Source organism: Centroberyx gerrardi, chromosome 9, assembly GCF_048128805.1.
Source record: "Centroberyx gerrardi isolate f3 chromosome 9, fCenGer3.hap1.cur.20231027, whole genome shotgun sequence".
Classification (NCBI taxonomy): Eukaryota; Metazoa; Chordata; class Actinopteri; order Beryciformes; family Berycidae; genus Centroberyx; species Centroberyx gerrardi.
The window spans coordinates 20281439-20307198 of NC_136005.1; the positions used below are offsets into that span (position 1 = coordinate 20281439).

The 25760-nt window shown below is 38.6% G+C and overlaps 1 protein-coding gene across 2 annotated transcripts in view; it reads right to left on the reverse strand.

The window, feature by feature from the left end:
• Positions 1-341: 341 nt before the first annotated feature.
• The window catches only part of slc1a7b (solute carrier family 1 member 7b), a 37044-nt gene continuing 11625 nt past the window's right edge, over positions 342-25760 (reverse strand). Inside the window, exons 2-11 of one of the 2 annotated variants that reach the window (XM_071904206.2) lie at positions 20281-20360; positions 12234-12449; positions 6233-6275; positions 5882-6113; positions 5633-5732; positions 5239-5472; positions 4030-4224; positions 1582-1716; positions 1245-1344; positions 342-608 (exon numbers count right to left, since the gene is read on the reverse strand). In XM_071904206.2, coding sequence (XP_071760307.1) covers positions 342-608; positions 1245-1344; positions 1582-1716; positions 4030-4224; positions 5239-5472; positions 5633-5732; positions 5882-6113; positions 6233-6275; positions 12234-12449; positions 20281-20360 — 1602 coding nt within the window. Of the gene's footprint in view, positions 609-1229; positions 1345-1581; positions 1717-4029; positions 4225-5238; positions 5473-5632; positions 5733-5881; positions 6114-6232; positions 6276-12233; positions 12450-20280; positions 20361-25760 lie in introns of both variants that reach the window. The other variant, XM_071904205.2, reaches the window with a different exon arrangement.

Sequence of the window (25760 nt, forward strand, 5' to 3'; positions counted from 1 at the left end):
ACACTGATATAAATCCTTTTTCGTCTCAGAAAATCCATTGTCATCGCATTTTTTGTCCCGTCTCACAACGTGTTGCCATCAAGAATCCTATCACTGACCAAATCACAGCTATGATGAAGATAAACCTAGAGCTTCCCACTGAAATGCTTTCTTCTTAGTTCATTATTTACGCTCACATAGGAGGAAATCTTGTCACTGACTTTATATTTTTCCCCCAAATAAGCTGATAGATACAGGTGAGCTTGGTACGTTGTCCTTTTGTCTCTAATGGCGTCCTTTGCTCTGAGGCTCTCATCAATGCGACTATGCAGACGACCCTGATGTTAGAATTGAGGAGGAGGCTACACATTGGTCTCAAGGCCATTCATGTCAATGGTAAAGTGTTCTTTGTCCTTCTTCAGGTGCCTCGGGGGGATCGGAGGCTTTTTTCTCTCGGGTGGCGGCGGCGGCCGGACGCCCTCCTCCAGCTGCATGAGCCGGGCCACATCAGGAGGGATGAGCTCAGGTTTGACCCCCAAGGAAGGGGGCTGGTAGTTGCCGTTGTTGTTCCGACAGTTCATCAGCGGCGGGGTGTTCATTATAGGTTTGGTCTCGCAGATCAAAGGCACCTGGGGACCAGCAGGGCCACGGGAAGGGGAAGCAGGCAGGTGTAACGGGACGATGAGAGTTAAAATGGAGAGGAAGAAAAGGAAAACACAGAGAGGCATAACATGAAATTTAAAGGGATGCAATAAAGGTTGAAGAGAGATGGACAGAGATTTTGAGAAACACCCAGAAGTTGATAACACTATCCCCTCTCCCACAATTAAGGGTAAGTGTTTATGTACAATTGTATTGATTTTATATAATTGTAACTAAATAAAAAGACAAACACTTCCTCCGTGACAGGCTGCCATTTCTAAGTGCTGAGCAATAGCTTTGACATTTGAAGAATGGGGGAAGTGACATGAAGCCATGTGGTTTTCTCTTGACTCTTTCTGAAAGGAAGCAGTATTGACAGCAATTTAGCACACCGGGGGACCAACCTTCATTATACCAGTTCAATCATACAGAACCAGTCCTTGCTAAGTTTTAAAAAAAAGTAATAAAACTACGATGAAAAATGATTTGTGTATAATTCTGTCATAATTTGCGAGTCTCAAAGTTAGTTTTGCTATGCTGCCGATGCTGTTATAGCACAGAAAAGGTGGATTTTAATAGTTTGAACAGACTTGAACTGCTTATGCCACAGTGAGAAAACTCACCCCATCTCCCTCTTTCATGAAGTCTTTCCTGCAGATGTGCGCCATGATGCCTGTGGCCAAGGCGTCCCCCATTACATTCACCATGGTACGGAATCTGTCTCTGCGGAGGAAGAACATATTTGAGATGGCTGTAAAGGGGAATTCGTATGAGCCGAATTTAAATCTGAAGGATTTCCTGAAAAGAAAATCTTTAGAACATTGTGGACCTTCTGGCCAGGACCGATGAGACCACAGCCTCAGATGTTTTTGCTCTGGGTTGATTTTGTTCAGAGAAATATGTCATGGAAGTCCAACTGTTACACAAAGATTGATGGAAGTGAACCCACACAGTACTTACAATGCCCAATCGACTGCAATGATGAGTGTGATGTCATCGGTTGGCAACCCGACTGATGTTAGCACTATCACCATGGTGACCAGTCCGGCTTGTGGAATCCCTGCTGCACCAATACTGGCTGCAGTGGCTGTGATGCTGGAGGAGATTTGGGAGGTCAGCATTATTACCAAGAGGAATTTTGTTGTCATTTACAGTAATAAATGTAACGATTTTCAAAATGCATAGTGTTGAGTTAGTGTTGTGTTGCCACAGATCAAACTTGCCTCAGTGACATGAAAAAGAAACAACAATGACAACAACAAAACCTGTGACATAATGACCATAAAAGGATATCTTCATAATAAAATCTGTGTTGCTCATCTTGTAGCTCTGTCAAAAACATACACCTTGAAAAGAGAGACTTTCTTATTTTAACTCCATTAGGCCATATTATTTGGAAAACATGCTGTACTCTCTCTCTCTCTCTCTCTCTCTCTCTCTCTCTCTCTCTCTCTCTCTCTCTCTCTCTCTCTCTCTCTCTCTCTCTCATTTCTTTGCCAGAGATTTACTGCTCCCTTATTTGTCCAAAGATGCAGATATATTTGTGTTTTAACCATAAATTTGTCTGATACAAATAATGATAATAATAATACTAGATTTTATTTCTAGAGCGCTTTACATGGTACACAAAGACACTTTACAGCAAAGGGATAAAGAGAATAAAATATTAAAATATATAAAGCAAATGGCCAAAGTCATGATAATAAATAAATGACCATAATAAAAATAAATAACGGTTTGAAGAGGTGGGTTTTGAGTTTATTTTTGAATGAAGGTAGTGAGTTTCTGATTGTGAAATGTAAATATTTTCCAAGAATGAAAGGAAAACCATAAAATGCATTCTCCGTATCCCTCTCTCTGCTTGCAGACCTTTCACATAGTTTGCAGTATCATTCTGTGCAGAATCATTTTTGCAATGTAACATGAAAATCTACAACCACCAAAGGCTGGTAGGAATTTACTGGTGTTTCACAGATGTGGAAAAAAAACTGTTATCAATTAAGGTCAGCCATGACCTTAATGATTGGAGGAGCAAAGGAAACTGCTGTCAGAATCATCAATCATTTCATAAGACTGTCTCTGATGTCTTCTTGCGACTCTTGAGAAGTCGATGAGCACCAACCTCCATTTTTTGTAATCAACCAATTTGCAGCCACTTGATGTCAGTGACAAAGTTAAGTTTACAGTATAGTTAAAATAGACACAACCTATCTAAGGATAAAGTTTGTCCCAGAGCAATAACATACTATTGTGATGAATGTTAATTGGTCAAGAATTATAGGTATATACAGTATGAAGGATTTTATTCTAAAATGCAATATTGTATCTCCTAACCCTAACCCTAACCCTTTTGGAAAAAACACTAGTTCAATATTTCAAAAATAACAGATGATTCTATCCTCAAAAACATAACTGTTTCGTAAGTAAAGGTCCTAAGAGGACTCTTGACTTTAATACTGTAGTTGCCCATAATGGACTTAACTACCAGCCATCATTTTGTTGGAGTAGGTATGTTTTCAAATGGTGGATATATTTACTTTTTCGAATGAAACTCTTTATATATCTCTCCATATCAACTGACAAATCAATAGTATCTTTTCTCATGTTAAATCCATCTGGCCTGAGGGCATAACCATTAGGATTGTGCGGAGAGTGATCTTGTGCGCCATGCGGTGTATATCTGGTGGAGATGGAGATCCAGAGGTTGAAAGGGGGGTGAAACCACACAGCTGGATCATGCGATTCACCACATCATGATGGTGAGAGAGTGTGGGGGGTTGGGGTCAGAAGCCCAGCAGTGGCGTGACTGGGAGATGGTGGTTTATCGAGGTCACATGGCTCTTTTAAGAGAGAGATTAGCGGACAGTTTCAATCTACAGTTGCTTTATTATGGAATTATATAGAAAACATACAGCAGCAAGTATAGGGGAGCTTGACAACCGTTGGACGAAACACTCCAAACACCTGAGCCGTCTGTAGCATTTTGAGACTGGAGACACCAGATATGTGACAAGCTACCTCCAATATTTTTGTGACAACTAACCCCACATCAGAGTACAGAACCCAGTGAGATACATATATCAAAATTATAGCTCTGTCTTTCTATTCAGTGTAAAGGATTTATTGTAGTTGACATCACTGCCATAATATCCCAGTGAAAAAACAATCAACATTTTAAAAAATAAAATAAAATACTTTCAGTGGAGAAAACACAAAAAAGCCAGAATGCCAAGGTATTTTGTTCATCCAAGCATCTGAATCACTGGTCATCAGTATGTAGTGAGGTTTGACTGCACCATTTGGAAGTGAAAATCATAAAGCTTCATCATATCTTTGCCATGTTAATAAGCTTAGAAGCACAGATGGCGTGGTGCAGTTGCACTGCCCAGTTATCTGCTTACTACTAACCTGATGGTGATGATCTGGCCAAAGTCCAGTTCATAATTATTAACCTGGGCGATGAATATGGCTGCCACAGCCTCATAGAGAGCGGTGCCGTCCATATTGATGGTGGCGCCCACGGGGAGCACGAAACGGATGATGCGGCGGTCAATGTGGTTGTTCTCTAGAAGGCACTTGAAGGTGATAGGCAGTGTGGCAGAGCTGGGGAAGACACAGAGAACAACACAAAGAACTTCAAACATTCAAAGGTCAGACAAAGAAACAACTCTTAATTTTTCACTGGGCATGTGAGAAATCAACTGTGTGAAAAAACGACTGAAAAATTCACAGCAGCGGTAGAGTTATGCGCGAGGGCAATTATGCAGTAATGCCTCACATTCAGCATACAGTAGCTGCCGTCTAAATGGACCTTTCATTGTACAGAGGGACAAAGAGAGGATGCAGGCATTCTCATTGTACTGAAAGCAGGATTGAATGCCAACATACACACCCATACACACATGCATGTATGATGATCACATGGTCACTGGGCAGGCATTCAGAGTCTGGCCTTGGCTCAAACTGCAAACTCTCCGCTCACCAAAACCATGTTACCGCAAGTAGAATAAGGCAGCGCTTATTCAATCTGCCACATGACAAATGATCCAATACAAATGGAAAAATTAGGGTATTTAAACTCATGAGTCAGTTTACATTAAGGGGCCATATCACACAGAATCAACCAATCCACACATGCATGATCATGCGAACACACACACACACACACACACACATACACACAGACACACACATGGATAGGGGCCAGCTCAAATGCGTGGTATTTTCCTCTATGTTCCCATCTCTTCCCACACACACCAGATGTTTTCTGGTCTCCTCACCTCCCTTTGAGTCTTACTACAGCAATGTTCCAGTGCAAGGGGAAGAAGGTATGTGGCATTATAACTCTGGGATGTATTATTTTCAAACCAGAATAATCTCAAATTGTTATACATGAGGAAATAAAAATCCATGTTTTAGATTAAAAGGAGCACTTGTCATTACATAATCCAATAAAGGATGCTGCCCATTTTCAAAAACTCAAAGAATATTTCCCTCTTTCTCCTCTTGCCTCATGCTGATTTTGTTACTGCCATTTGCTTTAAGGAAATATGTAAATGTAAATGAAAGCTAATCGAGTGTATCAATTAAATGGGTTTGTTTGTCATTTTCATTTACCTGGAGGAGGTTGCCAGGGCGATGAGCAGGGCTTGCAGGATTCCCCGTATGTAAACGATGGGGCTCTTCTTGGTAATGAAGAAGTACATGGCTGGGAGGATGAAGAGGCCGTGCAGCACCAGACCAAACACCACAGTGACAGCATAGAAGCCTAGCTTCTTCCCCATGGCTGACGGATCGCTCATCTCCAGGATCTTACCAGCCACCAGGAACACGATGCCAAACGGGAAGTACCTAGCAGGACAAGCACAGGTCAAAGGTCAACGTTAGCAAAGGTGGGTGTGAAGTTTTATGAACGTTTTCTGTTCTTCAAGTGTATTAGGTCTCAGCTATAGGTCAACAAATGCAAACATCCAAATTAAAGCAGTATAGGATGTGTAAAATAAATCTTTACCAGATAACAATGGCAACAATTTTAAGGACAGCCTCGTTCAAGCTCTGGCAGAAATTCACCAAGGCGCTGCCATTCGGCCCCATCCTTCCCAGCATAATGCCTGCGAAAATACAAAGCACGTCTGTAATGAATGACAGAGGTTTAATTTGCCATGCCACGTTCTAAAACTAACAACAGAAGTCAGAGAGGGTAATGCTCTGGTGACGAACAAGAGAAGAAGAACAGAGAGTGGGAGGGTTTTTGCTTTACCCATGGTGGCTGAAAAGATGACAATTCCAAGGACGTTCATCCCATCGCTTGTTCCCGGCCGCGTGCGTATGAGCACATCTGGGGGCGGCGTCAGGTCGAGGGCAAAGTTCTGGATGTCTGTTCCGTTATCGTCCTGGATACCGTAGATGAGCGCTCGCCGCGTGGTGGACTCTGATTGGCTCTGACCCACAGTAGGCTTGGGCTTCACAATGCACTCACTACTTGTTCGATACTGTTGCCAGGGAATAGAACAGCGAACACTTGCACTGAGTTTTAAAATTATCATACATCATAAGTGTTATGCCAGATAAATAATGTAAAAGCATTGGGATGTAATGTGAAAGGCCTCACCTGTTGAAATGTGGCCTGAACCAGATTAGATGGAAACATGTTGCTGTAAGGAAGAGGAAAATACTCATAAATTTATACTTATGACTTTCATTTCAATTTCATGTCATTTCAAGTGATCTCTAGGAAGTGCAGTGCAAAAACACCAAAGCAATGACCACTTATCACCAAAGATGTCGCCAAAATCAGAAAACAAGGATCTCGAGGATTACCACTTTAAAGATGAAGGTTTTCATAGAACAACATCATTGTAATCCCATATAAAGCATTTTACATGAGATCTGTATCGGAAAAAATAGGATTTAGGTTTAATCCCAAAATGCTGTACAGCAATTCACCTATCAATGTAAAAAAAAAAAATCAGATGGTAATTCCATTCAGAAAAATATTTCCATTTTGTTGGTAGATGTAATGATGACTATAATAACATTTTACTTTCATGTCAAATTGGCAAACATTTTGCAAAACCTTTCCCATCCATTGGGATACTGGCTTGTAAGAAGGTTTGTTGTCTTCCATAAATACTGCCATACATATTCAATCAATATGATTTTGCATTCAATATGATAAGATCCTACTTCTCCTAAGATCCTGGAACTCAGAAGTGGTCAAGGCCCTGCTTGCTTGTAAATGAAATGGCTGTGAGTCATAGTCAGCAGGCTCCAAGGATAACATCCAAGTGGCTTTGGATGGGCGAACACAGACCGCGGTCCTGGAGCTCTTCCCAAGACCAAAAACCACCCAGTCAGACTCTCACTCTGTAACCTCTTTTCAGCAGTACTTGTGGTGGACATGCTAATTCATATTTATATAGAAAACTTAATGAGAAAACAATGGCAATAACAACAGAGGTTTAATGGTGGGTCCAGGGTTAAAACTCTCTTCTATGATTTGATATGATCCAGTGACATTTTCCCACTGTCTACACAAACCAAATCATGCTGAAATAAACCACAAGCTTGCTTGGCCTGGTTAACTGCAGTTGCTGGAGTTGTGCAATGTCAACAGAAAGCACCAGGTCAGGCAGCCTGATCTCATATCAAATTCATAGTTATGGTTACTACAAAACAATGCACCCTAATTTTGTATGATATTGTACAAATCAAGTAAAACAGGAGTTGGGGCTCACGCGACTGAAACAGGCAGTAGTTTGACATGCATGGAAGTTTTCTGCTGTGAGTGACATTTTCATTTTCAGTAAAAGTTATTTTTATTTAACCATGACCAAAATCTTATTTTAACCTTAACCAGATCCTTTTAGTTGCCTAATCACAGGCAATTATTAGAAACATTTGTGATCACGTCCCACTGACTTAACACCGACTGCCTTCTCATGGTCACCTGTTATTCCCCTCTAGATACCTTAACACCTTTATGCCATGTGATAATTGGCATGGGGTTGACCACACTCCCTGCTGTTTCTCCTATAACGTGAAATAAATTCTCTTCTTGGGCTTAGATGGAAGTGCACAGTACAATAACACTAAACCTGTGAGCCTCAAAGCAGTACCAATATATTATGAATACAGTCAAAGTATACCAGGTGACACTACAATGTTTTGTTGACTATGAGCATGACCCTCAAGTCCACTTTGTGCTACTAGTTATGCAAAATCAAGTAATTTCCCTTATTAACGAAGAGCAAGCATCTTTCAGTCAACAATGAAATCATCCCAGAATACTAGAATTCGATGTTTAATAGCTTCAAAACAAGCAATGGTTCCTTCCTGTTTTATCAGCTCTGGCAGCGCTGCCTTAAATCTAAAGAATCTGAAAAACTACAGTGCTATTAAGATGCTAAGAACTGATGTGATGAAGTGTGGGAATGGGGTGTGAAGTGCTTAATATAACACTACTGACTGTCCAGGTTTGGTGGGATGTCCTAGTTCACATGCTACCCGGCCAAAGAAGATATTAGCCTAGATATGGTCTTATCCAGGCTAATCTGCTGCACACCTCTTAATTTGCCCTAAATGGTTTGTTTTTGTTTTTCTTTATAAGTTTTCCATATTTCTAAAACCCCAGTCCAATCAACCGAAGGGGATTTTCCTCATGCCATATAGTTATTACAGAAACGGGGTCTATCCTAGGGCAGTCCAATAAGTATTTGTGTCCTAGGACAGTTCAATATGTTCAATAAATATTTGTGGTCTCAAATTGTTCTCCTCTAAACCTAGAAACCAGACAACCGAGACTAAGCTGTGATGTCTTGCCAATGTAAAGCCTGGAGCTACTCCACTGACAATGAATTAGACGTTAACTTCGCCTCATCCAATGTTTCTTCGAACTTTTACATCCAAATATGCGTGAAATTATGCTTGTGCCATCACATACAAACCAGAAAATGAATCTGTATATCCAGAAAGTTAATTTCCATCTTTTCTAACTATTTCTTTACTGAAGTACAGATCAGATTCCGCCCTCTCATAGAAACAGATGTCCAATAAAACTTTATTTAACTGTCCTGGGTCATAGGAGGGGAATTGTTTCAAAGCTTGTATTCCTCTTTAAGGCTTATAAGGCAGACAGGATGGCATGTTGTGATGAGCACAGAAGGCAGACATTGAATGATCACTGCAGCTTTACATTTGAGGGTCATGGAATTGTATTATTATTATTTTCTACCTTTACTTTAGCCTTAAAGATAAAAAAAAAAGGTGTATATTCAGCCAAGGGCTGAAACGCGTACGTTGCTGTTGCTGCTGTGCAAATTAAAGACTGTCATAAATACATACTACGTGAGTGCAGACATTTTTCTATAGTTTATGTTTTTGATTTGAACACACCTATTCTCTTTATTTCATAGAAAGAAAAAAAACAATTGGAGAAGCAGCAACCATTGCTCATTCTTTCATTGAGGACAATGGTTCAACTTGTGTTTTTGTCATTGGGGATTTTAATGCTGACTTGTCAGATAGCAATTCTATATTTGCAAAACACTTAATGATGTAATGACAGCAATCTTATTTTATCCAGTAAAATGTTCTTACCTGATAAGAGTTTTACTTATATTAGTGAAGTGTGGCACACAACCTCTTGGCTTGATCACTGTATATGTACAGTAGATGCTCACGCCTCTCTGGATAATATAGAGATAAACTATGGGATGGCCACCTCTGATCATATACAAATTGTTATTTTTTTAAATGTTGAGAATATACCTGTGCTGGCCTTTACTGGTAATGATGCTAATACAGGGAAGCTGGACTGGACAAACCTAACTAAGGAGGATATTAACAGATATTCCACTGTAACTGACAACTTGTTAAATAATATTGAACTGCCTAGGGATGCTCTGATGTGATGTAATATGAACTGTAAAAACCCACATCATGGTATTGAACTATGTGCCATGTACGACAATATTGTGACAGCTCTTAATGCCTCTGGTAAGCCCTTTTGTAAACATAAGAACAAGGTGCATAACATTAAACCTGGATGGAATGATTTTGTGGCTGAGCAACATGCTGCAGCTAGAGAAGCTTTTAAACTCTGGTCAGACTCAGGAAGGCCTAGACAGGGGTCATTGCTTGAACATAAAAAACTTACCAGTGCAAGATTTAAATATGCTCTGTGCATGTGGCCCAGACAAAATAGCTGAGGGGTGGCGTGAGCATTATTGTAATTTATTCAACTGTGTTAAAAGTAATGTAGTTGTAGTTGAAAATGTTGATCTTTCTGAAAACATGGTAGTCAGGTCAGATGATGTTTATGATGCCATTATGATGCTAGATGATAACAAGGCTTGTGGTATGGATCATATTACTGCAGAACACCTAAAGAATGCCAGTTATAGGCTCTGTCCTCTGCTTGCCATGTGTTTTACTGGTCTCATAGTTCATGGTGTCCTTCCAGATTCTACCACCTCTGTATTGTTAGTGCCTGTCATTAAGGACAAGGCTGGCAAATTAAATAGCATGGATAATTATAGACCTATTGCCCTTGCCAGTATTCTCTCTAAAGTGCTGGAAAGAATCCTGCTAACAAGGTTGGAAATGTTTGTTCTCACCACTGATAATCAGTTTGGCTTTAAAAGAAAACATGGCACCGATATGTGTATTTATGCTTTAAAGGAAATAGTTGCTAAATATGGTAGTCAAAATTCCACTGTATTCATGTGTTTTATTGATGCATCCAAGGCCTTTGACAGAATTAATCATGAAAAATTATTTCTGAAATTGCTTGCTAGAGGTGTTCCAAAGTATATACTTAGAATACTAGTCTTCTGGTATGCCCATCAGACAATGCGCGTTAAATGGGGCAATGCCGTATCTGCCCCGTTTCATGTAAATAACGGTGTTCGCCAAGGTGGAATTTTGTCTCCTATTTTGTTCAATGTGTATATGGATGACCTATCGAAACATTTGAATGGGTGTAACACAGGCTGTCTTGTTGGAAACTCTGTTATCAATCATCTTATGTATGCTGATGACCTGGTAATATTTAGTCCATATAGTGCTGGGCTGCAGCAATTACTGAAGGTGTGCTCACAGTACGGCAAAGATTATGACATTAAATATAATGCCAAAAAGAGTAATATCATGATAGTCAGAAGTAGAGAGGATAGGAAATTAGTTTTTCCTGTGTTTCACTTGTGCGATGTTCCTCTCGTGATATGCAGGGAAATAAAATACCTTGGCCATTTTCTCACTGATGATTTGAATGATGACAGAGATATTTACCGACAGTGCTGTAAAATATATGCTCAGGCCAATATGTTGCTTCGCAAGTTTAGTATGTGTTCTGTCAATGTAAAATGCTCATTATTCAGAGCTTTCTGCACACCTCTGTATACAGCTCATCTTTGGTGCTGCTACAGGAAAAGTAGTATACGGAGGCTCATAGTGGCTTACAATGATGCTATGAGGTTGCTGCTTCAGGTTCCCAGATGGCATAGTGCCAGTCAACTGTTTGTGTTCTCTGGTGTCCCTACATGTGAGGCACTTTTAAGACATCTGATGTACAATTTTATGTGTCACTTGGATGAGTCAGAGAACAGCATCATAGAGGCTTTAACCAGCCCTAGGAAGAGCTGCTCTCGGTACACATCCAGGCTCAGAAAACACTGGCGAGATAGCCTACATATGAACTGTTCTTTAAATTGAATGATGAATTGTTGTGGTTTTATTTTGTATGTCTTATTTTCTTTCTTTTTATATGCTATGGACCCTTTGTGAGTCCGAAATAAAGTTTGAATTGAATTGAATTGAACCTGAGCATGTTAGGTTTGTCTTCACTCACAAGCAGGAAGAGCTGTTGTGTTTTCATGTCTGTCCTTCCATTGGTTGTGTTCAAAAACTGTGAGCGCGAAGGCAGCAGTTTGCCGCAGGAATATTCTGTGCTCTCCAGCGGTCTCTCAGGTGGCTAACGTCTTACAAGTTTTCATGGTTTCTGTGCATGAACATGTAGTATACTGTATGTATGACTATATGTCTATACAGTATGTATGTATATCTTCTAACAAGCCTTAACATGTTGGATACGCATGTGGAAGACAGGATCTACCGATGGACTCTGGAGAATCCCTCTCCTCACAGCTCATCCTCTCTCCATCTCCTCTTGTCCATCGTTCTCTTCAGTATTCAGTTCCCATACATCACCTTTAAACCTTTAAACCCTGAAACTACGATTCCTCTACAAGCACAACCTGCTCCAGATATGTGAAGCTTGAAGGGTGCAGTTTTTCTAAGGGCGCCCTCTCAAGTCTAATTTGTTCTCTGCTAATTATTTACTCCCTGATGTGAGAAAGGATAACAGCACTTTTCTTGAAGTCATGGACTGATATAATAAAAACACTTGACACAGCATCTTCTGATGCTGTATGTGGCTGTGAATACTATTCAAGAGTTGACTTTGGACGACATACGGCCCAGAAACACTGGCTGACATAACAGGCTGGCATAACAATTGCTACCAAAGGAGTAATGTTCACAAATATTAGAATTATTTATCAGATAGATAGATAGATAGATAGATAGATAGATAGATAGATAGATGGTCTTACCGGATGAGGTCTAGCAAAGCATCCGCAGAGCTCATGATGGGCTTGCCGCTGTCCTCAGAGTCTTCCTTCTGGGCTGCTCCGCCCGGGTGGATGATGGAGACCATGATGATACCCACTACCACAGCCACGAAGGTGGTCCACAGGTAATACGACACTGTGATCAGACCCAGCCGGCTGGAGCACTTGGCGTCTAGGGCAGCCAGTCCTGACATCAAACTGGAGGAGGGAACGATGTTAGACTGATAAAAAGGTGCTTTGACAATTTAAGGACAGTTCCATTATTTTATACTGTGTACATGTTGTTTTTTTTATACACTACCAGTCAAAAGTGTGGACACACCTGATTGAATGTACTATGTTTTTCATTATCTTAAAGCCATTTTGATCTAAAGGCTTATGCTTAAATGCTTGAAATTTGTTTCTTAGACAAATATAAATAGTGAAGTTGATGCCTATGTGTGAATTTCTTTCCAAAGCCTTTGTCTTTCCATCAAGGCAAAGGGCGGCTACTTACTAATCTAAAATATAAGATAGTTTTGATTTGTTTAACACTTTTTTGGTCACTGCATAATTCCATTTGTGTTATTTCATAGTTTTGTTGTCTTTATTATTTAAAATGTGAAAAATAGTAAAAAATAAAGAAAAATGTGTGTGTCCAAACTTTTGACTGGTAGTGTATTTTCTAAGATTTTTACAGCAAATGTGTTTACACATACTTATATATATTTTTTATATATATATATATATACGTACATATATAAATAATAAAGCATAATACATTCCTTTCCCATGTTTCCCACTTTTACAGTCTACTTGAAAATGTTGGTAGCATATGTTCACATGATCCCATAATTGTTTATATGCTGCTGTATTAGGTTACAATTTTGTTTCATTTTTTTATTTATTTATTACAGCAAGTTGCTTATTCCCACGGCGCAGCCAAGGGCATCACAAGACAAATTCAGGTCAGTCAGTCAGGTAACGCTTAGTGAGGTGATGCACTTCGTCAGATGGCCTCTAGAGGGCGTTGTTAACTGTGAGATGCAGTGTTTCCCATACAGAGGCACAAAATCAAAAGTTGGTTAGTGTATAGAAATGGATCTAAATCGATCTCTAATGCGCCTGATGTGCACATCACCTCATGTCTGTAATTTGGAGATGTACAGACAGCAGACCAGCAGAGTCTCCCGGTGTGAAAACAAAAGTGAAACTTAACATTCCACAGTCAGTAACGGGGATTTGCAGACAGTAACTCGTCTTCGCTGCCCTACAGTAGGTGCCTTTAACTTTACCTTGTGGTATTTAAGTAATGTTAGTGGAATTAGGTAATTAAACCGTGTCGCAGTGCTTCAGTGCATAGAATTGAACACACGCCGTGGGTCTGTTAGGATCTGTATTTGTTTTTATATTCTAGTTATGTTTTGTGTTTCCTATTGTGAATGTTAATGGCCACTCTTTAATCCCCCACTGCTCTCATTCAGGGACAGAATGGCACACACACACACACACGCACGCACACACACACACACACACACACACACACACACACACACAAACAAATGAAACAGGAACAGAATAGGTGGGGTTGAGAGAGAGAGAGAGAGAGAGAGAGAGAGAGAGAGAGAGAGAGGGAGAGAGAGAGATAGAGAGAGAGAGAGGATGAACAGATACTGAAAGCAGATGCTCTCTTAATTCAAAAGCTTACTGTAGTCTGATGGGCCTGACTGGGTACTGGCTTGTATGAATGATCTTGTGTGTGTGCAGTCAATTCCATTCTGAGAGCAAGTGCTACTTCAGAATGGAGACAAAGACACGCTGTGAATGAATGGCCGAATGAGACAAATTTGTCTTCCATCTGAGACGAGTTTGAAATTGCTTTATTGAAAGCACTTATACTGTAGGTTGCTGGACTCTAGCCTAAACCTATTTAATAATTGCTATTAACATACTTGTGTTACATGGAGTATCAGTCACAAATATGGATATAGAGGCGTGCCAATGTATTGCATTCATTGCAACTATCTCAAACTACTGCCTTTATAACTCTGTGTTTTTGTTTGTATTTCTTTTTTTTTTTATCACTGCCATTCACTTTAGTAAGTGGGCTTGCTGCTCTTTCTTTACCTCTTGTAGACCTGTATTATGTGAGACATTTCGCTAGCACACCACACCAATTATACTCTCACACACACACACAGACACACACACACACACACACGATCCAGGAGTTGACTATTCATGAACTCCAATAGAGGTAATAAAATGCAGATGTTCTATCAAAGTGAAATATCACTTTAAATGGTAAGTAATGCAGCTGTATTGTATTGTATTTGACATGAGTGATGTCAAATGACAATTTTAATGAAACAAATTTTCACTAAATCTATCAACTACTTGTAGTAGCTGGATTACTTATCTTCTTAAATTATTAATTATGTTGTACAGTGTATTTTAATTACAGTAATATTGCAACATATTAAGGGTGCTCTCAAGTATGTATATATTGTGAAAATGAAATGCATTTTCTAGTTTAATGTTCCTTGCATATCAAGGAAAACTTTCCTTACTTTTTCAACTTTGTAAACAGTGAAAAGCATTTATTCTTCTTTGAAATTCATACAGGGAATCTTCTCAGTGGCGATGCATTTCACAGGCTCATAATATCCCAGTGTGACAGGGATCAGTAAGACCAGCTTCATAGTTTTATCCTATTTCTGCTCTTATTGTGAGGAAGGTTTCTGGAGGCAAAAAGCTTTTGCTCTTTTTCATTAGATTTGGCCCTCATCAATAATGCATTGCATCTATTTACCCTACACTAATTCACTTTTCATTTCACAGAAACTTAAAAAAGAAATAAAAGTAGTATCTCTAAATAACCAATAACCTTCTGATGCAGGCTTAGCTGTGTCAATAAAATGACATCTTGTAAGTCGTTGCACGTTATCTTCAAAATCCCCATCACTAATTGCAGGACTGACCTCACGATGAAAGAGACAACACTAAAACAAAGCCCTGAGACACCCGCCCAACAGCACAAATCCATAATGTACACACTTTCGGATACAATAAATTATCTCCTTAAGCCAAGCTGGGGTACACTGTAAAGATTTCAGGACTTAGTGGGTAGAAACGTGGACGTGAAATAATTGGTCCAACTCTGAAGGCTGTTAGCCTGAGGTTTACTTGACCTGCAGCATTCTAGCTTGAGACTGAGAGACCATGGTGTGATGAAATAAACTGAATGAAAAGAAACTCTCTAGGCCTCGTACTGCACAGTGTTCTCTCATAGTCAACCAAGAAAATAGCAATAAGTGTGTCATCACAACCTTGTATTCCACATCTAGTGTCTCCTTTAAACTGTTGGCTGACCTTATTTATAACACAGAAACCCCAAAGGCTTCAATGGGGCTCTTTCAATGCACTTCACATCTTGTTGCTTGTTGTGCTGAAATGACCTTGAGTTCTCAATATCCCTACACATACTATTTCCACTTGTTTATATAACATTACAAAAGCCATAAACATGGGAGAATTTTGCATTCAAGCTGCTGCAAATGATATGAAAGTGGATGATAAGAAAAAATATATAATAAAAAAAATATAAGAACCTGAGAACGGACTAATAGCTCCTTAAATGTTTATTAATGGCAATTCTTTGGATCGATATCGGCATAGGGTCTTCTCTGTCTTTTCTTTCTTTGTGTGCAAATATAAAGTCAGGACTCACTTTCAAGTTGTGAGTGTCTTCAACCGGTACTTTTACTGTTTGCAACCCTTGGTAAAAATAGATTCCCTTCTTGTTAACACTATGGGCCTAAAACCCTATGGCTAGTTTGAATATTTTTTGTTGTAACTTGAAGGGTCTTAACTGTCCTAATAAAAGAGCAGCCTGCTTAGACTTACTAGCAAGAAATAAGATTGATTTAGCTATGCTCCAGGAGACACATCTGCTTAGAAAGGATGTTAGTAGATTGGAAAACCACCTCTATAAAGTGTGTGCTTCCTCTTCTACTTTAAATAAAACAAAAGGGGTGATAATACTAACACGTAAAACACTTCAAACAACCATCATTGGTGAAGGGGGTGATGAAGATGGTAGAGTCGTGTTTATTAAGTGTATATATAATGGAAGGAAAGTGGCATTCGTCAACATATATGCACCAAACACATATGAAGATCTTTTTTTTACTCGGCTGAATAAGGTATTGGCCGAACTCTCTGATTTTGAATTAATAATTGGTTCTGATATGAATGCCATACTAGATCAAAGCAAACAAATCAAGCAAATCTCACTCTAACCTACAAACAACTAAAGCATTAAAGCATTTACTTTCTGATTTTAATCTTAGGGATGTTTGGCGGGCACACAATCCCACATCTAAGGAGTATACTTTTTATTCAAATAGGCATAAATCTTTTTCAAGGATAGATTTCATATTAATGTCTGCATCCCTTATGTCTTTGGTTCAAAATATAGAAATAAAGCACATGAGCCTAACAGACCATCATGCATATAAATGTCAACTTTTGATTACTAATTTACCTAAAAGAGCCACTAGGTGGCGGTATAATTTAACCTTGTTACAAAATCAAGATTTCTGTGAACAATTTGAACGGGAACTAGCAGAATTTTTAAAGATTAATAGACAGTCAGTGGATGATGCTAGGTATCTCTGGGACTCAATAAAAGGCTTTATAAGAAATAATGCAATTTCATACTGCTCTAGATTGAATAAAGAGCAACTCTGAAGAATACATGAATTAGAAACTTCAATATCTGACCTAGAACGATCTCAGCAAATAAATTACTCTAAACGAATAGCAAAGTCTTTAACTAAAATAAAAATAGAGCTTAATTTATTACTAACACAGAGAGCCGAATTTGTCATACATAAAACTAGACTTAATCATTACTGTTATGGCAATCGCCCTAGTCATCTTTTGGCTAATAAATTAAAAACGAATGACCAATTTATAAATATAGCAACTATTACATCAGAAACTAGGACCACATTAACCGACCCTAAGTTGATTAATCAAAGATTTTGTAACTTCTATAGACAGCTGTACACTTCAGATAACAATTCCTCAGCATCAGATAGGGACAATTATATTGAGAAGCTGAATCTGACTTCACTATCAACAGAGGAAGCTTCTATATTAGGGGCCCCTTTATCTCTTGATGAACTTAAACAATCTTTAGCAAAAATGAATAAGGGTAAGTCACCTGGAAATGATGGCATTCATCCGGAGGTCTATTTAAAATTTTGGACCCTTTTAGGACCACCACTGTTGGAGATGTTCAATACAGCTATTCAGAAAGGATCTTTTGGAAGAGATGCAAATACAGCACTAATAACACTTCTTTTAAAAAAGGACAAGGATCCAACCAATTGTGCGAACTACCGCCCCCTGTCTTTATTAAATGCGGATATTAAACTATTTTCAAAGACACTTTCAAGCCTTCTGGAGAACTACTTGCCTAAATTGATTCATCCAGACCAAAGTGGATTTGTCAAAAAGCGCTTATCAGCTGACAATTTACGTCGTTTATTACATATTCTGGATGCTTCTGACAATCTGGCATCATCAGCTATATTATCAGTTGATGCAGAAAAGGCCTTCGACCGACTTGAGTGGCCTTTTTTATGGTCTGTATTGAATCATATGGGCTTGGGGTCAAATTTTATTAACATGGTAAAAACCATTTATGCGAACCCTTCAGCCAGTGTAGTCACAGGTAACATACGCTCTCCTCCTTTCAAAATAAGCAGAAGCAGTCGTCAAGGAGATCCAATCTCATCAATGTTATTTATTTTATCACTGGAGCCATTGGCACAGTCCATTAGGTTATCTCCAAGTATTACACCAATAAAAATAAAATCTACCCAGCACCACATATCCTTATTTGCTGTTGACGTCCTTCTGTTTTTTTCTGATATAAAGCACTCTCTTCCATACATCCTCAATATCTTCGAACAGTTCAGCTTTGTCTCCAGTTACAAAATAAACTGGACTAAGCCCTCTCTATTACCTTTGAACCCTATAAGTAAAGATGAATGTGCAAATTTTAATATCCCGGTATATCTCACTTTAAATACTTAGGAATAAATGTATTTGCATCTTTAGAAAAAACAATATCTAAGACCTATAGTAGCACTCTTAACATGATCAAACTTGATTTGGAAAGATGGCATAATTTACCCATTTTCCTATCAGGCAGAATCTCAATAATCAAAATGAACATGCTTCCTAGAATACATTTCTGTAGTTATATGTTACCTCTAGCACCCCCTCCGAGACATTGGGACAAAATACATAGTATTATTACTAGGTTTTTATGGAGGGGCAGACGCTCAAAAATAAAACTGGCCAACTTACAAAGAAAGAAGGAGTTAGGGGGTCTATCAGTACCCAATTTGAAATTATATTTCCAGGCTCTTACCTTTCGTCCCTTAATAAATTGGTTTAATGGCAACTCCAAGGCTTAATATCGAGAGGAATTTGGTGGCCGCAGTTCCATTGAAGGACATTTTGTTTACAGGTCTTTCTGTTAGAAAATGTAGACTGAAGTACACTCTAATGATAGCTTATGCAATTCAAAATTTGCGGAAAATAGAAAAGATATATAATTGGAAATCTAAATGGCATGCTAACACACCAATATTTTATAATAGCTTATTAAAGTCTGGAGGACAATATTTTATCTCACCTCAATGGTATAATTCAGGTACACATAGCTTAGGAGACATTATGAATGATACTGGTTTAAGAAGCTTTCAGGATTTGAGAGAAACATACAAATTGTCATCCAACTCTTTTTTTCTATATTTACAATTACGTTCTGCTATACGGGCTGCAAGTATTTTGAGTGACAGGCAACCTATTACTTATCCAATTATGGATTTAATTAAGAAACTATCAGGATTAATTAAAGGACATGTCTCTTTAATTTATAACACATTGTTAGAACATACACAGACCCCATTAGCAATAATAATAATAATAATAACTATGCCTCGCGTTCTTCACAAAATCCAAATCATAAACTAACAAACCTGAACTTCATATATCAAACTTATTTGACACCAAAAGCGGCGTTTTAGGATGAATATAACTACTTCTCCAAACTGCACCCTATGTGATTTGAATCAAATGGGGACATTTTTACATATCATGTGGGAGTGTCCATCAGTTAGAAGTTTTTGGGAACAAATAACAAAACGTCTCTCTGAAACACTTGGTTTAGAGATCGACTGCTCCTCAGAATGTACGACCTTGAATGATGATTCCGGGCAGAAATTTAACCAGATTTTCACTCAAAGACAGCTGTGGCTATCAGCACGCACTGTTGATAAAAAGATGTTGGTAGTTAGGTGGCAACCACCGCACACTCTTTCTATTCATCAGTGGAATCACTCTTTAATAGAGATTTTATCTATGGAGCTCTCTGTTGCTATAGGATGAATGGGGCAGCCCAGGTTATACTCAACGCAGCTAGAACCATGATATAAATTTTTATTTTTATTTTGTTTCCTTATTTATTTTGCAACGTACTGTTAGGAAATATCCTGCATATATAGTGGAATTTAGAGAAAGACCCATGGGGATGGGTAGGTCAAGGTTAAGGAGCGATCAAAGGTGCAGGTGTATGCTTTCTGTTACTTTTCTGTATCTTGTACTGTCTTAGTTATAATGGCATGGTTTTATTGCGACTAAAACGTTAAGTTATGAATTTATTACGGGAAAAAAAAAAAAAGTATATATTTTGTTTGCTTTTTTATTTCCTGTTTTATTTATTTACCTGTCTATCAACGCCCTGGTATACCTATATGTTATGTTATTGACAGAGGTTACTTGTTGATGTACACCTGCAAACCTTGTGGAAAATAAAATAAAAAAAATAAAAAAAAATTGGTCACAAAAAAAAAAAAAAGTGGATGATAAGAAAAAAAAAACTTAAGATATAAGAAACACTATTTAATTTGGTTAGCCAACAGGTGAAAGGGCACAAGCTGTTCATAGTGGGGGAGACCGGTGACAGTACCTGGACACAACGAGGGGCAGAATCAGCATCTTCAACATCCTCATCAGCAGCTCTCCGGGGAACTGGAAATACTTCACTTCCTGTAATAGGGAGGAAAAGAAATGACTAACTGATGATCACAGGTAAAATGAAGGGGAGAGTTGGAGGAGCGGAAGCTGTAATGAGTTATCATCAACTCCGCATATTCCCAAAAAATACATGAAAAGGATATGATGTTACATTAGCTGCTCAGAGAGTAATTCTATTATTCTTATCATGGTATTACATTGTGGCCCTGGGGGCATCAAAAGACAAATTCAGTGTGCTATTAAAGTTCACCATGGTGTACAGCACTTCAGGAAATATGTTTTTTACAAATCAGGTTTTTATCATTATCTAGCAGTATCTAACTATAGCTGCAATTTTTCACAAAATTGCATAATCCTCTTTGAAATTCACATCACATCAAGACAGGAGAACATACTTTCTTCATCCATTTAGTTTGCATGGATTGTTGTGTTACAGTGATGTATAGAGGTATACAGTATATAGCTACGTCTTTTTGTGATCATAAGATAACACACTCTGGCATTTTATTATAAAGCACACATTGTTGTATGAGCAGTGCTTCTATGTATGTAATATGCTATAATCTGTTTGCTAACAGTTCAGTTGCTAGCTATTAAGTAGCAGGCCAAACAACCAACATTACTGTATTCTCTACAGGACACATCAACTAGGGAGCCAGAAAACTGAGATCACATTCAATTAAACTGCTAATTAATTAGGTGAAAACCTCATTCCACAAATGTGCCACTGGCCTTGTTTTTCATGTGAGGGTGGGCTGAGAGAGGTTTATGTTGAAACTGGAACGCATTGTATTAACTGTGTGCTCACAATATATAGAAAATGTGTGGTCAAGTTGCATAAAAAGTTTCCAAATAGATATAAAATGTGCATGTGATAAGTTAATATTCTGCTCCAGTGCAGCTGCACCAAGTTCTTCTCTGTTTTGCCCAATATAAATCCTTGCAACTGATCAACTATCATGCCTATAACTTCCCTCAAGTCAGCATATTAATGGAAGTATGACCCATTTACTCTCATTATCCCAAACAATAACACCTTGCATTGCAAGCGTTGCCACTATAGAGTCACATTTGGCACAAATAGCATTACAGTTCAAGTAAAACTTGATTGACAAATCCATTATACCAAGATTCAACTATTCAACAAAATATCAGGCTAATTAAACTACATAAATCAATGCAATCAAGTGAATTCAACAAATCATGCAAAGTGGGTGAAAACATTGAAATTTGCTGAATAAGCAGCATTGAGCACATAGTTTAAAAGGGCAATACATTTCAGAAAATGACCATAATATATCTGTCGGGGGGTTGATAGGTAGGTGGATCAATACCAATGACTCACTAAAAGTGCTGAGATTTCTGGGTTTCAAAACTCACTTTCCAGCCCATACTCTGTTTTAGAACAAAAAAGCCCCACCCAATTTCAAGACCTCCCCCCCTCCAGCCTCCCCCCATGCATTTGTGACTGCTCACCGATGGGCAACGGGAGTGCTCAACAGTCTCATTCTCAAGCCAAAAACGTAAATGACAAAGCAGTATTATTATTACAGTATCTTCGATTGTGATGTGTTCTCTTCAGTAGACCTTTCTGTTGGATCTCTGCTCTGATTAGCTAGCTTACTGATCTCTATTGTGAAAACATGACTTAAGTGTTTGTTTCAAATACGGGCCACCGTTCCTCAAGGGGTTGCAGCTGTGCCAGAGGGCACAGGAGTGTGTAGGAGGAGACAAGTTCTAGCGATATTGCTGCAATCCATATGGGTCGCCAATAGAGGTGGATAGAAAACATAGATTACTTAATGCCCATTTAAACAACATACACACATTTTATTAAACTGATGCTGTGTTAGTTAATTTGTCCACACAAATTATGAAATTGTACACACAAAAAGTTAGGGCAATAATCTGCCAAAACAAGGCAATTGTATGGTGATTACTTGAAACCCACACCATGCATCTCATTTTCATCTACATTGAAGAACTATTTGAATATAGACTGTGTGTGTGTGCGTGTGTGTGTGTGTGTGCGTGCATGCATGCAGTTGTTGCAAACGTGAGGATTGTCTCTGCTTCTTCTTTCCAAGACAGTTTTGATAGTGAAACATTCCTTTGTTGTTTCTAATGTAACAAAGGAATATATCAAGCATCATACTCAATGCGAAAATACAGAGGAGTAAATCAAATTGGACAGAACTCAATGGGAGAGCAGTCACAAAATGTTGCAGACAAAAAAAAACTCAACACTGATCTGTTTCCAAGGCGAAGAGTTTTGGGTGACAGTTTGGCATGAGTCAGAAGGTTTTTTTGCATTCATCTCTGTGTCCACTGGGCTTAACACTGGCCTCTATCCAGAGCACCAATGGACAGCTGTTTTCTATCAACTGTGCTGTCCCACCCCTTCCAACCACGCGTCATATCCCCACCCAGTCAACGTGAACTTGGCAGTGTATCAACAGTCTGAAAAAGCTCCTTTCCTCCTAAGTCGTCACTTTGGTGGCGGTGCGGTTGAGGGAATGTGCTACAGGAGTCGATGTTTGATAATCCATCGTAGAGATCACAACTGTAACTGTCCTGAGTATGAGGGGGCAGGGAAGGGCTACTGTAGGTGGCACATAATAGTTTGTACACACTGTATTGTATTCCCAAAGTGTGAATAGATTTATACACCTCGGGAGTATAATGCAGTGTGTGGGCTATTATTTTTTACCCTTAATATTTTGGCCTCTGTGTGGCACCTGTTGCTGATGATTGGGACGTGGGTGTTTTTTTGTTATCCCCAACATGGTATTTTTAATCAACATGACTGAAGAGTAGAGATTATGCAATTTAGTTATAAAAGGTTTAAATCTCTGTTTATCTTGAAAGTATAATTCATTCCAAAAAGCAAAGCTTTTCAGTGTACCGTCCTGGTTCAAGACACATGTGAGCAGGCCAGGTGGACATGTTTGAGACAAGCTTGTGATGAAGGGCTGTATAAAGAAATGAACTTGAACTTGAGAACAGGAGGGCTTTCTGTTTAATCATCTGTAATGACTTTAATAACTACTTCCATTAACTACTGAATGCTGTGTGCTAGCAACCGATTCAAGAGACACATTTAATGACTTAATAACTAAAGGAAAATTACTTGAACTTGTATTAAGAGTCAAAGCTTCTCTGACTTGTGATACGATGAAGTTATTAAAATATAAAAAAGCATTAAAATATAAAATTAATAAACATACCATTAAAAACATTCTGAAATAGACATTTTTCAGGTTTCCCTGTCCATGTGGTTTTTGGATTTTAGATAAAAGATTAAAAGATTATTTTAATTCACCCAATTTTACAATCAGGTTTGATTTGACCTGATTTGCTTTCTACTCATGACTTGATTAGATGTGAATTTGGGACTTGATTTTTTGAGATGTTTTTGATTTGGGATTTAAACAGAGAACGTTTCCATTACACAAAACAAAGATGTGATATAGTGGCATAACAGTCCAATCATAATGGACTTGCAATCTGTAGCGCCAGTTTCGGCGTCTGGTCTATTTTCTCCGCGTGCTGCGGCGCATATTTCACAGGAAAACACCATAGAAATACACTATAGATGGTCATATCTACATTATATCACCACAGAAGCACAAATATATTAAATGATCAACTTACCAGGGTCTTCACTGTTGTTGATTAATCCATCTGCACTGATGCAAGTTTTAAATGCAACACATTGTAGGATGATGATCTATCTGGTTTTGAATTATTACTTGCCTTTTGAAAATTGTGTCTGTTATTGAATTGCCACAAAAGTAAACAAGGATACATGTTTAGGTTTGTTAATAGGCTATTTAATTTACTTAGGCCTATGTCATTTAAACAGCGAGAGAGAGAGAGAGAGAGAGAGAGAGAGAGAGAGAGAGAGAGAGAGAGAGAGAGAGAGAGAGAGAGAGATAGATTAGGCTTTCCTAATTATTGCTTGATCACAAGTCACGACTCTGGCTGAGATAACAAACAAATAAACGTGACTGCTTTGATATGAGGGAGTTTGTGAAGAAAGGGAGAAATTAAGAAGATGGAAGATATAAAGTTCATCCCAGATGTGGAAAAGTACAGTGAGCTGTCAGCATTGTTTCTACAAGGACAGCAGTGAACAGATGAAGCTTTAGTGGCTGTTGGAGCACAATGTAAGTAGCCTACAGCCTGTTTCCACGGGGTTTTCTCCTCCTGTAGAGCAGGAGAGCTGCTGGCCGGCGTGGAGAAATAAGATTCTGGTGTGAACGGGCCAACTGCGACTCGCGCGCGCCGCAAATTCGCGGTAATTGGCCACTACGCGTCCTGTCTGAACCAAGCGTCATGGTACGTTTCCACAGGATCCGTCATTTCCACGCTTCCCATTCATTTTCTATGTAAGCAGCCGTGCAATGCATTCTGGTAGCGCCGCGGTGCATTTCGAGAGACGGGGCGTCACGTTGGCCGCTCCATATTTGCATAAAGTTGAGGTGTAGGCTACTTTATGTAAATCAGGGGCGTCCAGCGCGACTCGCTGCCTCTGGAAACCCCCGAAACTCGTGTACAAACTTTTAAACTAACCGTTGTCGATCTAAAATGAAGACAGATTCAGCAACAATTTCTTGAAATTTGGCACAAACATCCACTTGGACTCAAGGGTGAACTGATTAGAATTTGGCGGTCAAAAGTAAAAGATCAAGGTCACTGTGACCTCACAAAAGACGTTTTTGGCCATAACTCAAGAATTCATATGCTAATTATGACAAAATTTCACACAAATGTCTAATAGGATAAAATGATGAAGTGATGACATTTTATATCCAAAAGTTCAAAGGTCAACTTCACTGTGACATCATAATGTTTTGCTTACCACTGTAGCTGAGAAAACGATCTTGGGTCATTCTGCAAAAACAGTGGAAGTGCTGTCACTTACTTTTGCAGACACCAAAATCCTTTAAGTTGACCTAATAATCACATTAATTATATATGTTCAATAAATAAAGACTATCCTTGCAATGATAAAACAAAGTTTATTGGCGGAGGCATACAACCGCGAGGCGGTTATTTCTAGTTTTATTTGCTTCAAGAAATTCTTCATATCTTCTATCGAAAGATGAGTTTCTTAATGACTGCTTTTTACTCAACTCACCGACAAGCCACAACTGCATTGCTCATTGCATTTAAACTTTGCACAAACACTTGTTATGGCCATGCATGACATGCAAATTGCATATTCATGGCATGCTGTCTTTTCCTAGACCTATAAATTTGTTCTTGTGACAAATACATTGACCAATTTATATTAACAAGTTCCTTCAGAAAATATTCAACCCCCTTGACTTTTTCAATTCAGTTTTTTTTTGACTGTTACAGCCTGAATTCAAAATGTTTTTTTATTTTTTTTTTTGTCATTGATCA